The 12755-nt window shown below is 36.5% G+C and overlaps 1 protein-coding gene across 1 annotated transcript in view; it reads left to right on the top strand.

Moving 5' to 3' along the window:
• Window positions 1–1151: 1151 nt before the first annotated feature.
• Window positions 1152–12755, top strand: part of LOC117322870 (ribokinase-like) — a 38136-nt gene continuing 26532 nt past the window's right edge. Inside the window, exons 1-3 of the mRNA XM_033877803.1 lie at window positions 1152–1284; window positions 4503–4635; window positions 10340–10403. Coding sequence (XP_033733694.1) covers window positions 1241–1284; window positions 4503–4635; window positions 10340–10403 — 241 coding nt within the window. The 5' untranslated portion in view covers window positions 1152–1240. The remainder of the gene's footprint in view (window positions 1285–4502; window positions 4636–10339; window positions 10404–12755) is intronic.

The raw sequence follows: 12755 nt of genomic DNA, 5'->3' as shown, positions 1-12755 counted from the left end.
ACTACTGCTGGATTGCAAGTTACTGGTGAATATTATTCCTGGGAAATAATGCCTTACTCACTAAAATAGTAAGAATAACTATTTAACCTACTATCACTCTACTGTGGAACTAACTTTTGCATCCACCTAATGGATACCCCCTTTATTTTCTTTGCTTTAAATGTCATCCACCTAATGGACACCCCCTTTTATTTTCTTTGCTTTAAATGTCATCCACCTAATGGACATATCCTATATATTCATTGTATTTGGTTACATCCACCTAATGGACATCCCCTATATATTCATTGTATTTGGTTACATCCACCTAATGGACATCCCCTATATATTCTTTGTATTTGGTTACATCCACCTAATGGACATATCCTATATATTCATTGTATTTGGTTACATCCACCTAATGGACATCCCCTAGATATAATTTGTATTTGGTTACATCCACCTAATTGACATCTACTATATATTCTTTGTATTTGGTTACATCCACCTAATGGACATCCCCTATATATTCTTTGTGTTTGGTGGCATCCACCTAATGGACATCCCCTATATATTCTTTGTGTTTGGTGGCATCCACCTAATGGACATCCTCTATATATTCTTTGTATTTGGTGACTTCCACCTAATGGACATCCCCTATAATTATATTCTTTGTATTTGTTGACATCCACCTAATGGACATCTCCTATATATTCTTTGTATTTGGTATCATCCACCTAATGGACATCCCCTATATATTCTTTGTATTTGGTTACATACACCTAAAGGACGTCTACTATGTATTTGGTTACATCCACCTAATGGACATCTATATATTCTTTGTATTTGGTTACATACACCTAATGGACATCTCCTATATATTCTTTGTATTTGGTGACATCCACCTAATGGACATCCCCTATATATTCTTTGTATTTGGTAACATCCACATAATGGACATCCCCTATATATATATTTATTCTTTGTATTTGGTGACATCTACCAAATGGACACCCCCTATATGACTTGCGCAAGTCTAATAATACACTATATCAGGCCAATCTATCCGATAAATTATATATGAAAACTATGAGGTGATGTTAAAACCGATGTCCATTAGGTGGATTGGATTTTTGGCCAGCACAGGCGAGGTGTTCCGATTGATATTCATCGTTTCCGAATGTTATCTAGCACACGCACGTGAATGACAAGGAACGCCTTCCACAACAACTTGGATATTTAGCGGAGTTTCTACGGAAATATGGACGTGACAGTCATAGGAAGTTGCAATACAGATCTCATAAGGTTATTATCTTGATAATTGATAATATCATTTACTGCATTTCCAGCAAGACTTGGACAAGCTATGGGAAAAAACATGGGAAATGGCCTTCCATCCAAGCAAGTGCAATGTCTTATCTGTACACAAGGGGAAACACCAATCAGACACACTTACATCCTTCATGGCCATTCATTAGAACACGTAGACCTATCTAAATACCTGGGTGTCACAATACAATCAAACCTGAAATGGGACTCACATATTAGAAACCTCACAAACAAAGCAAATTCCACACTTGGCTTCATACGTACACTGTAGAAACATAGAAATATGGTAATCATCTGTAAAATCACAAGCCTACAAGTTCGTCCATCACTAGAGTATGCCTGTTCTGTGTGGGATCCATACACCCAGGGAAACATTGAACGTATTGAGATGGTACAACGAAGGGCTGCTCGCTATGTACTAAACAAGAACATATACACTCGCAGAACATCCAGTGTCTCTGATATGCTGCAACAACTCAAATGGTGACCCCTTGCTGACAGACGTAGAGACTGGAGACTCTGTCTGATGCACAAAATTACCAACAACCAAATAGCCATCAGCCAACACAACAGGCAATCAAGGCATACCCATCACAAACCATGGCCAGAAAACAATAATTTTTTCCACATACAATATCTGAGTGAATCAAGATCCCACCCGATATCATATCCTCCTGTCCAACAGCTGAATCCTTTAAGACTGCCCTCCTGTCAGTATAGATCCCCCAAAATTCAGTAATACCTATATACACATCTTTTTTGGCTTTCTAATGTAGGAAACGACTGCATTTCTTCTCTCTCTCATGACATTATCTTCAACTTGTTGAAGTTAGTCATTACCATTTAGAAGTAGAAGCATGCACGTTTTCTGATTTCTGCGTTAGGATAATATTAAAGGGCAAACTTGATTCTAGTTTGCCGGTGTCCTATATAATTCTGATCCCCATGAAATACCGACCCGGGTCAAAATATTGATCCCCCCCCCCCCCCCCCCCCCCCCCCCCCATAAAATCTTGACCCCCCCCCCCAACTGTGCTGAAACAGTTAACATCAATACAAGATCTAAAGCATTATTAAATCATCTAATCTGTAATTCATTGTTTCCACAAGTTAGCCCAGGTAATACACAGGGTGTCATATATGTGTACCTCTGTTGTGGGACCCCAGGGGCTAATTATAGTTATAACAGTATATAAAGTGAGCAGGTGACACAGATGAACATTCAAGCAAAGCGGCTCTGATGCAGTTACAATTATGGCCGACACAGACCAAAACATATTTATTAGCTCACCTGCCCGAAAGGCAAGTGAGCTTATGCCATTGTGCGGCGGGCGTCCGTCCGTCCGGCGTCAACTTTTTAGCCCACCATCATCACATGGTGGGCTATTCAAATCGCCCTGCGTCTGTGGTCCGTCGTCCCTCCGTCCGTAAACAATTCTTGTTATCGCTATTTCTCAGAAAGTGCTGAAGGGATCTTTCTCAAATTTCATATATAGGTTCCCCTTGGTTCCTAGTTATGCATATTGCATTTTGAGACCGATCGGAAAACAACATGGCCGACAGGCAGCCATCTTGGATTTTGACAATTGAAGTTTGTTATCGCTATTTCTCAGAAAGCACCAAAGGGATCTTTCTCAAATTTCACATGTATGTTCCTCTTGGTGCCTAGTTATGCATATTGCATTTTGAGACCAATTGGAAAACAACATGGCCGACAGGCAGCCTTCTTGGATTTTGACAATTGAAGTTTGTTATCGCTATTTCTCAGAAAGTATTGAAGGGATCTTTCTCAAATTTCATATGTAGGTTCCCCTCGGTGCCTAGTTATGCATATTGCATTTTGAGACCGATCGGAAAACAACATGGCCGACAGGCAGCCATCTTGGATTTTGACAATTGAAGTTTGTTATTGCTATTTCTCAGAAAGTATTGAAGGGATCTTTCTCAAATTTCATATGTAGGTTTCCCTCGGTGCCTAGTTATGCATATTCCATTCTGAGACCGATCGGAAAACAACATGGCCGACAGACAGCCATCTTGGATTTTGACAATTGAAGTTTGTTATCGCTATTTCTCAGAAAGCACTGAAGGGATCTTTCTCAAATTTCATTTGTAGGTTCCTCTTGGTGCCTAGTTATGCATATTGCATTTTGAGACCAATCAGAAAACAACATGGCCGACAGTACAATACATTGACGTCACGTCGACAATTCAATTAGGTCACGTCAACATTTCCTTGCATTGAAACTTCAATATTAGAGGGTAAACAGGGTAAGAGAAAAATAATCATTCGCCCCCCATGGAAGTGAGACAGGGGAATCTCAATCCTTAGGGAAAGATAATTAAACTGCCAAACACTCAGCAAGCCTTGTGTTTGGCAACTTAAGAAACTTCCCCTGGGGTTGAGATTCCCCTGTCTCACCCCCCAAGAGTGACCTTGACCTACATTCAAGGTCACAGGGGGTCAAATAGGCTCAAATCTTTAAACGACTTCTTATGAATAGACCAAGAGGCCCAGGGACTTCATATTGGGTCTGCTGCATGCTTATATGAAGTTCTAACATGTTTGTTTGAATGAATGACATTTACCTTGATTTAAGGTTACAAGGGTCAAATAGGTAAAACACTTTTAAATAGCATTCTTTCAAGAACCAATAGGCCAATTAAGACACCTGTTATTGGTTCTGTAGTTTGCAGGGATATAGGGCTATTAAGTAAGTACATATGTACATTGTAACTTCATTCAAGGTCATTAAGGTCATTTTTTGACTGAAGTTTGTCAAATTGTTAGCCAATAATTTCTAGTTATCACTTGAAAAAAAAAATATCAAAAGACCTTCAGATAGATATTGCAATCATACATGTCAGATTACTGTCTGTCATTCATTCAGCTTAAACTTCCTCATCAGTAAATATTTGAAAAAAAAAGAATTATTGTTGTGATTTAATTGATTTCAGCAAAAATGATTTTTGGAAAGTTTTATATAGAATGTATGCAATGTTAGTAATTTCTAGTCAAGACTTCTATATCTCAATCATACTGATTTAATTATTTAAGTACAAATTCTAAGGTAAGCTGAGCCTGAATGTTCCAAAAGCTTATGTTATACATTATGAAATAAAGCTCTATATAACAACTTTGTGTTATATAAAGAACACAGCACACTGAATGTGGATATTTTCTTCTTTTTTAGCTATGTTCCAAGATTACCACAACCAGGAGAGACTTTACATGGTACCAAATTTGCAATAGGATTTGGTGGAAAAGGAGCAAACCAGTGCATTGTTGCAGCAAGATTGGGAGCCAAAACAGCTATGATAGCAAAGGTATATACACTCAAGTGTTATTTTCGGACACCAGCATCTGTGTGCCAAAATGTGAATGTAATGTTTGGTGCATGGATAGAAGAAATAAGTCTTTAGGTTACCTGACTTACCTATTTAGCATTCAATAGTACGGTAGTGAACGTGTTATTTCTGACGGAAAATGATCCTGAAATGATCCTGACCATGTGTTGTTATTTTCTGGTTCGGTCCGAAATCCAGGATACCCGCCATCGCAGTCATCTTGAAAAATACATTTTAGACTATTCCACTGGTCCACATGTTTTTATTTTGGAGTTTATGCATATCCAAGATGATGCCATGGCAAACATACAATATTGCAAAATCCCAGTGGTCTACAACTTAACTGCTACTAATTGTGCAATACTACTACAACAGTATCAGGGACTGATAACCGTTTAGGCCCATGGGCCTCTTGTTCATTTTACTGCCTATATGGCTCTATAAAAGAGTAAATGTGAAAAATGAGGATAAGGTATTCGGGTTGTGCTCTATGTAAGGGAAGAACTTAAGGCAAACCAAATTACCATCTGAAAAACCTAAAGGGACCTAAATGTGAAATAAAATGGTAAGGTGATGCTAAATGACAGGCAATATATCAAAAATAACTGTCTGTACAATGTCAAAGTAAGGTAATATACTTTCTACAAATAAGCCCCATCGCCTAGTATACCAGTTAGGTGTCAAAGTTGGGGAGGGATCCCATACCGAAATAAGTACACAAAAGTATATTTTTTTCATTCTTTATAACTACTTTTTTCCTACTTTTTCGAAAAAGCTCGAAAAAAGTATACTTTTTAGCTCACCTGCCCGAAGGGCAAGTGAGCTTATGCCGTGGTGCGGCGTCCGTCGTCCGTCCATCCGTCCGTCCGTCCGGCGTCAACTTTTTCATTTAAACAACTTCTTCTCAATAACCAAGAGGCCCAGGGACTTGATATTGGGCCTGTAGGATGCTGGGGTGAATGACTACAAAGTTTGTTTAAATAAATGACCTTGACCTTCATTCAAGGTCACATGGATCAAATAGGCTATAATCTTCAAACGACTTGTTCTCAATAACCAAGAGGCGCAGGGACTTGATTTTGGGCCTGTAGCATGCTGGGGTGAAAGGCTACCAAGTTTGTTCAAATAAATGACCTTGACCTTCATTCAAGGTCACATGGGTCAAATAGGCTATAATCTTCAAACGACTTCTTCTCGATAACCAAGAGGCCCAGGGACTTGATATTGGGCCTGTAGCATGCTGGAGTGAAGGGCTACCAAGGTCGTTCAAATAAATGACCTTGACCTTCATTCAAGGTCACATGGGTCAAAAAGGTTATAATCTTCAAACGACTTCTTCTCAATAACCAAGATGCTCAGGGACTTGATATTGGGCCTGTAGCATGTTGGGGAGAGGGGTCTAATAGAATATTTTCGAAATGGTTTTCGTAGTCCTGATGGACGTACAGTGTAATGGTTTAAACTGTTCTTCTACTTATAGTTGTAGTTATACATAAAGTCAACTTTCACTTAGGTTTAGCATTTCTACTTATTGTTTAAAGCCAGCTTCCACTTTAATAGTTAAACATTTCTACATAAGAACCTTTATACAAAGTGTTTCCAACCATACTGATGTAAATAATGGTTTAAACTGTCCGGATGAACATAATGCTTGTAACCGTCCTGATGAATATAATGGCCTTAACTGTCAAACAAACTTCCACGTAACCAGGTAACGCAGACTAATAACTATTGAATTGCTTTTTCAAAGACTAATTATTATACTGATCAACAAACAACTATCTATCACACTGTTGTGTAAAAGAATAGTATTGTTATACCCCCGCAACGAAGCCGGGGGTATACTGGAGTCGGGTTGTCTGTCCGTCTGTCCGTCCATACTCACTACGATATACATTCTGTGCAAATAACTTCGTCGCCTATAGAAAATGAAATCTAATGTAATTTTGTGTTTTCTCAATAATTCATCAGTAAATCTCACTGCGCATGTTCATTTTTAGTGACGGAATAAACGGAAATTAAGTGCAATGTCCATAGCTCATTAAAACTTGTGCGTTGCACCCTACAAGTTCACAGACAAAAGGCTGCACCCCATAACTCAATATTGTATGTACGTCCGTCCATTTGTCTGTAGACACATCTTGTCCGGAAAACTAAACTGATAGGCCGATTCCAATGAAACTTCACACAAATAGAGAAAACCATATGTAGATTTTCATGCAACTGTTTAAATTCCAATTTTTGTTGCCATGGTAACTGGTCACAATAAACAGGTTTTTATTGTCCAGACAACTCATCCAAAACCTGTGGACTGATTTCAACAAAACTTATGACTGAATTCTCTTTATTATGAACAACACATACTCCAGCCATTCTGAATTTCAGAAATAAGGGCATGTACATGTTTTGTTAGTTAGCCTCTAAATAACAGTTCCAGTTGTCCATTGGTTCATGCGGATTGCGGGTGTATTAGTCAGCCATTCTGGCGACAGTTTTAGTTATTCACGGGGTTCTGTTCCGTTAATATGGTTTTACATGACAGGTTAATCTTTTATTAACCATTTACTACGTATTTTTACATTTAAGACGTAATCTGTGCATTTTAATATAATTCAATTTGAAACAGAAATAACAAGAACACAGACAATTGTTGATATGCTGAATACATGACGTGAACATAGTCACAGTTACAAATTTTGAGTAGGAATAAGATGAACAATGAAAATAAAAAACACAAAAATGTTCTTTCAAAGAAAAAATAGAGCTATAAAATCATAATAATGATGATTTATATTGCATTATTGTATTATGAGCCGACTGTCAAAGGATTGTGTTCTGTTTATCCTGTACATACTGTATTATAATCTTATTGTCAGCTTAAATATATGTATGTATAATAAATGTTCCATCTAGATCTCTACAATGTTAATGGTTTTACAGTTTTGAATGATACTTTTGACAACCACGTTGTGCGCCGTGTACATTACAGGAGTTAGCTATCGACATAAAGTCAGATGTTCTAAAAACGTTTTTGAGAGCTGCCTAAAGTATATTTGTCAATGGCTATCTTTTCAGCCTTAGTAGTGCCAATGTTAATATCAGTAGATATCTCCCCGACAAGGAAACACGAACCGAGAGTTGATATGATCAGTTGTAATGTTTACATCACTAGGCTGGAACACTCAAATACGAGCTATTTGCCCATAACATATTTGATAGTACGCCTATCGTTCGCCGATCCGATCGCAGAGCTTCTTTTTGGAAGAGTCAATAATAATATAGACATGAATGAAACTCTCGCGATGTCTTTTGCGCTTAATTGATTAGTGCCAAGAAATTAAACTGTCACCTACAGGAAAAAAATCACACTTAAGTAACAATGACATATAATGGTCAGACAACCCATTATGTACTTAAGTACTTAAGTATTGTTGGTATTTTACCCTGAAATGGCCGCCTATATATGCGATAGCCCGCAGATTTTTGCAGATAGTTTCAACAGAAGATTTAAAGGCCAATATTCAAAGATATTCAAATGACTCCATTACTGTTATACATATATTCATATCATAACCAATGAAATTATCGATACATTTAAAAAAAAAAGTGATTTGCACTTGGTTGTTATGCGAACGGTATTTCTTGAAGTGTAACGTTTGTCCTCATCCATAGGTAACTTCAGCATCTCGCAGTTGGTTCTCTCTTCAAACAGTATTTTCAATAAATTGATAAATTTTGCGAAAATCAACAGAGTTCAATATATTTTCGTGCACATCTACTTTGAATGACGTATTGCATTGATATGTCTCACACTTAGGGTTGGATAATGTTAGAACGAAACGATATGATAAGATACCGATACTTTATCAAAACTTTTTTGAGTAATGAATCATGACCGTATTGTTTGGAATTACATGTTAAAAAACCTATGAGTATGAATTTCACTTGTTGTTTTTGTCAGATTTTAATGTTTTTATTCTTGCAAATACAGGTATTTTGTGAAACAAGTGTTATTACGGTACTGATACTGAGTTCTCCGATGAATTAAGTATTCAATCGTTGTTTGACTGGGTACTGACCAAGTACTTGTGTGCATATGTGGATATTTATAATAGGCCTCTGATGTTATTCAATGTCGATGTAAAATCAAATAAATTTCTTTTTGGTGATTTTATAATGAGCATGATGAAAACAAACAATCACAACATCCAAAAGATAAATGTGTTGGTATTGTGCTGTATTGTGCTGATATATGTACAAGTTGCGTTATGTCTTTTGATTAAAATAGATGGGATAAATGTATAATTTAGATATATTTGTTGAATAAAAAAGTAAAAATCTTAAAAGTTCGTCTATCTTAATTTTAATATGCCACTCTTCTAAGATCAAAAGATTAAAAGCACAAAATAAGAAGGAATAAGCAATTTTGTTTATAAGATATTGAAAGACATTACACACTTTCAACAAAAATTAGCAGAAACTCCTGTATTTGCAGTATGTATCATGTTAGCGTATCGCAATGCGTATCATATCGTATACTCAGGTACCGTATTTGACCTAATAAGGGCGCGGGTAATTGACAGTGGGGGCGCCCTTATTAAGATTAGTTATTCTGAAGTTTTATGAAACAGACTATACCTTATAGCAGAATACCCAAGGTTGTGGAAACGGTAAAATATTCAGTCATAAAAATATTCCAGATGAAGATATCTATTCATTATCATATATTAAGCTTAAACATCACTTGAATACTCCTGTAAACTTGTAAACCATGCCAGCTGATCTTTAGACCAGAGAACGTGTGTTCCACCATTGATGTTCAAATGGAACTCTTTTGTGTTCTATTTATAGTAACAGGTGATTTCCCAGATCATATCAGACATCGTTTTCTTTGACCTAATAATTGATTTACAATGTCTTTTACTAGCTTTCTGTTCTGAACAAAAGTTATTTATCAACAAGAATGAAGTCTTTTACTTTATCTTCAAATAAAGATGGTAAGTTATTATTTGTATGTGTGTTAGTTTTGGGTGCTCTTTGCACTGACATGTCATCTGTAGCCTGTAGGAATACACAAAATGTGGCGAAAACATGTGTTCCAGTTCCTTAATTTGCTGAGGAAAACTGAACACATAAGTAGCAAAACATTTCACATGAATTATTACTTTTGAACACCATTTTGACACTCAGTCAAAGATTTATTTCCTTGAAAAAAGGTAGGGGCGCCCTTATTAAGGCGGGCGCCCTTATTAGGTCAAATACGGTATATTAAGTATAAGTTGGTTTTAAACACAAAAGTTCAAATTTTGAGCTACTTAATTATAAAAAGTTGGTTTGGCACACTTTAGTATGAATGTTAACGATATGTACTAAAGTAGAAGTTAGTTTGAAAAAAAATAAGTAAAATGTTTAAGTACTTAAATGGAGATTTGTTTGAAACAAGAAATGTTTAACTTCTTAAGTAAAAGTTTGTTTGAAACTTGAAGAACATTAAAACCATTATTTACATCAGGACAGTTTAAACTATTACATTCATCATGACTCTGAAAACCATAATGTACAGTTGGTTTGACACACTTACATGTAAGTAATTAGTACTTTGAATAAATTAATGATTCTGCATAATTAAAGAAGGGGGCTTATTTGTGGATAGATATTAATTACCAATTTGATTTTACTTTAGGTTGGAGATGACACTTTTGGAAAAGATTACATTCAGAATTTTAAGGACAATGAAGTGATGATAGGTAAGATCTACGTGTTGTTATCGGTCAGTATTGACAGTGAAACAATGATAGGTAAGTTATCGGTCAGTATTGACAGTGAAACAATGATAGGTAAGTTATCGGTCAGTATTGACAGTGAAACAATGATAGGTAAGTTATCTGTCAGTATTGACAGTGAAACAATGATAGGTAAGTTATCGGTCAGTATTGACAGTGAAACAATGATAGGTAAGTTATCTGTCTGTATTGACAGTGAAACAATGATTGGTAAGTTATCGGTCAGTATTGACAGTGAAACAATGATAGGTAAGTTATCTGTCAGTATTGACAGTGAAACAATGATAGGTAAGTTATCGGTCAGTATTGACAGTGAAACAATGATAGGTAAGTTATCTGTCAGTATTGACAGTGAAACAATGATTGGTAAGTTATCGGTCAGTATTGACAGTGAAACAATGATAGGTAAGTTATCTGTCAGTATTGACAGTGAAACAATGATAGGTAAGTTATCGGTCAGTATTGACAGTGAAACAATGATAGGTAAGTTATCTGTCAGTATTGACAGTGAAACAATGATAGGTAAGTTATCTGTCAGTATTGACAGTGAAACAATGATAGGTAAGTTATCTGTCAGTATTGACAGTGAAACAATGATAGGTAAGTTATCGGTCAGTATTGACAGTGAAACAATGATAGGTAAGTTATCGGTCAGTATTGACAGTGAAACAATGATAGGTAAGTTATCTGTCAGTATTGACAGTGAAACAATGATAGGTAAGTTATCTGTCAGTATTGACAGTGAAACAATGATAGGTAAGTTATCTGTCAGTATTGACAGTGAAACAATGATAGGTAAGTTATCTGTCAGTATTGACAGTGAAACAATGATAGGTAAGTTATCTGTCAGTATTGACAGTGAAACAATGATAGGTAAGTTATCTGTCAGTATTGACAGTGAAACAATGATAGGTAAGTTATCTGTCAGTATTGACAGTGAAACAATGATAGGTAAGTTATCTGTCAGTATTGACAGTGAAACAATGATAGGTAAGTTATCTGTCAGTATTGACAGTGAAACAATGATAGGTAAGTTATCTGTCCGTATTGACAGTGAAACAATGATAGGTAAGTTATCGGTCAGTATTGACAGTGAAACAATGATAGGTAAGTTATCTGTCAGTATTGACAGTGAAACAATGATAGGTAAGTTATCTGTCAGTATTGACAGTGAAACAATGATAGGTAAGTTATCTGTCAGTATTGACAGTGAAACAATGATAGGTAAGTTATCTGTCCGTATTGACAGTGAAACAATGATAGGTAAGTTATCGGTCAGTATTGACAGTGAAACAATGATTGGTAAGTTATCGGTCAGTATTGACAGTGAAACAATGATAGGTAAGTTATCGGTCAGTATTGACAGTGAAACAATGATAGGTAAGTTATCGGTCAGTATTGACAGTGAAACAATGATAGGTAAGTTATCGGTCAGTATTGACAGTGAAACAATGATAGGTAAGTTATCTGTCAGTATTGACAGTGAAACAATGATAGGTACTAGTTATCGGTCAGTATTGAAAATGAAGTGATGATACGTAAGATATATTTGATGTTAAACATTAAAATCTGAAGCCATTTATTTCAATTGTTAATTTAATTACAAGTAATTTTTAGCTCACTTGGACCGAAGGTCCGGTGAGCTTATGTCATGGGGCGGCGTCCGTCGTCCGTCCGTCGTCCGTCAACATTTGCTTCAAATCCCTACTAGTCAAAAAGTTCTTTTTGGATTTTGACCAAATTTGGTCAGAAACACCTTTGGCAGAAGGGAATCATATTTTGCATAAATGGTTACTCTGACCCCCAAGGGGCCAGAGGGGCGGGGCCCAATAGGGGAAATTGAGACAATTCCTTTAAATCGCTACTAGTCATAAAGTTCTTTTTGGATTTTGACCAAATTTGGTCAGAAATATGCTTGGCAGAAGGGGATCAGATTTTGCATAAACGGTGATGCTGAACCCCCAGGGGCCAGAAGGGCAGGGCCCAATAGGGGAAATTGAGGCAATTCCTTTAAATCGCTACTTCTCATAAAGTTCTTATTGGATTTTGACCAAATTTGGTCAGAAACATCCTTGGCAGAAGGGGATCAGATTTTGCATAAACGGTGATGCTGACCCCCAGGGACCAGAGGGGCGGGGCTCAATAGGGGAAATTGAGGCAATTCCTTTAATTCGCCACTGGTCATAAAGTTATGAATGGAATTCAACAAAATTTCGTCCAATACACGCCCCATGGGCTCTTGTTTTAATAGTAGTATTATCCTGTTTTACTTTAGAGATATGTTAATGGTCATCATTTTTTCAATTCATTGCTATT

Source organism: Pecten maximus, chromosome 3 (assembly GCF_902652985.1).
Source record: "Pecten maximus chromosome 3, xPecMax1.1, whole genome shotgun sequence".
Classification (NCBI taxonomy): Eukaryota; Metazoa; Mollusca; class Bivalvia; order Pectinida; family Pectinidae; genus Pecten; species Pecten maximus.
This window is presented reverse-complemented; position numbering and strand designations above follow the sequence as displayed.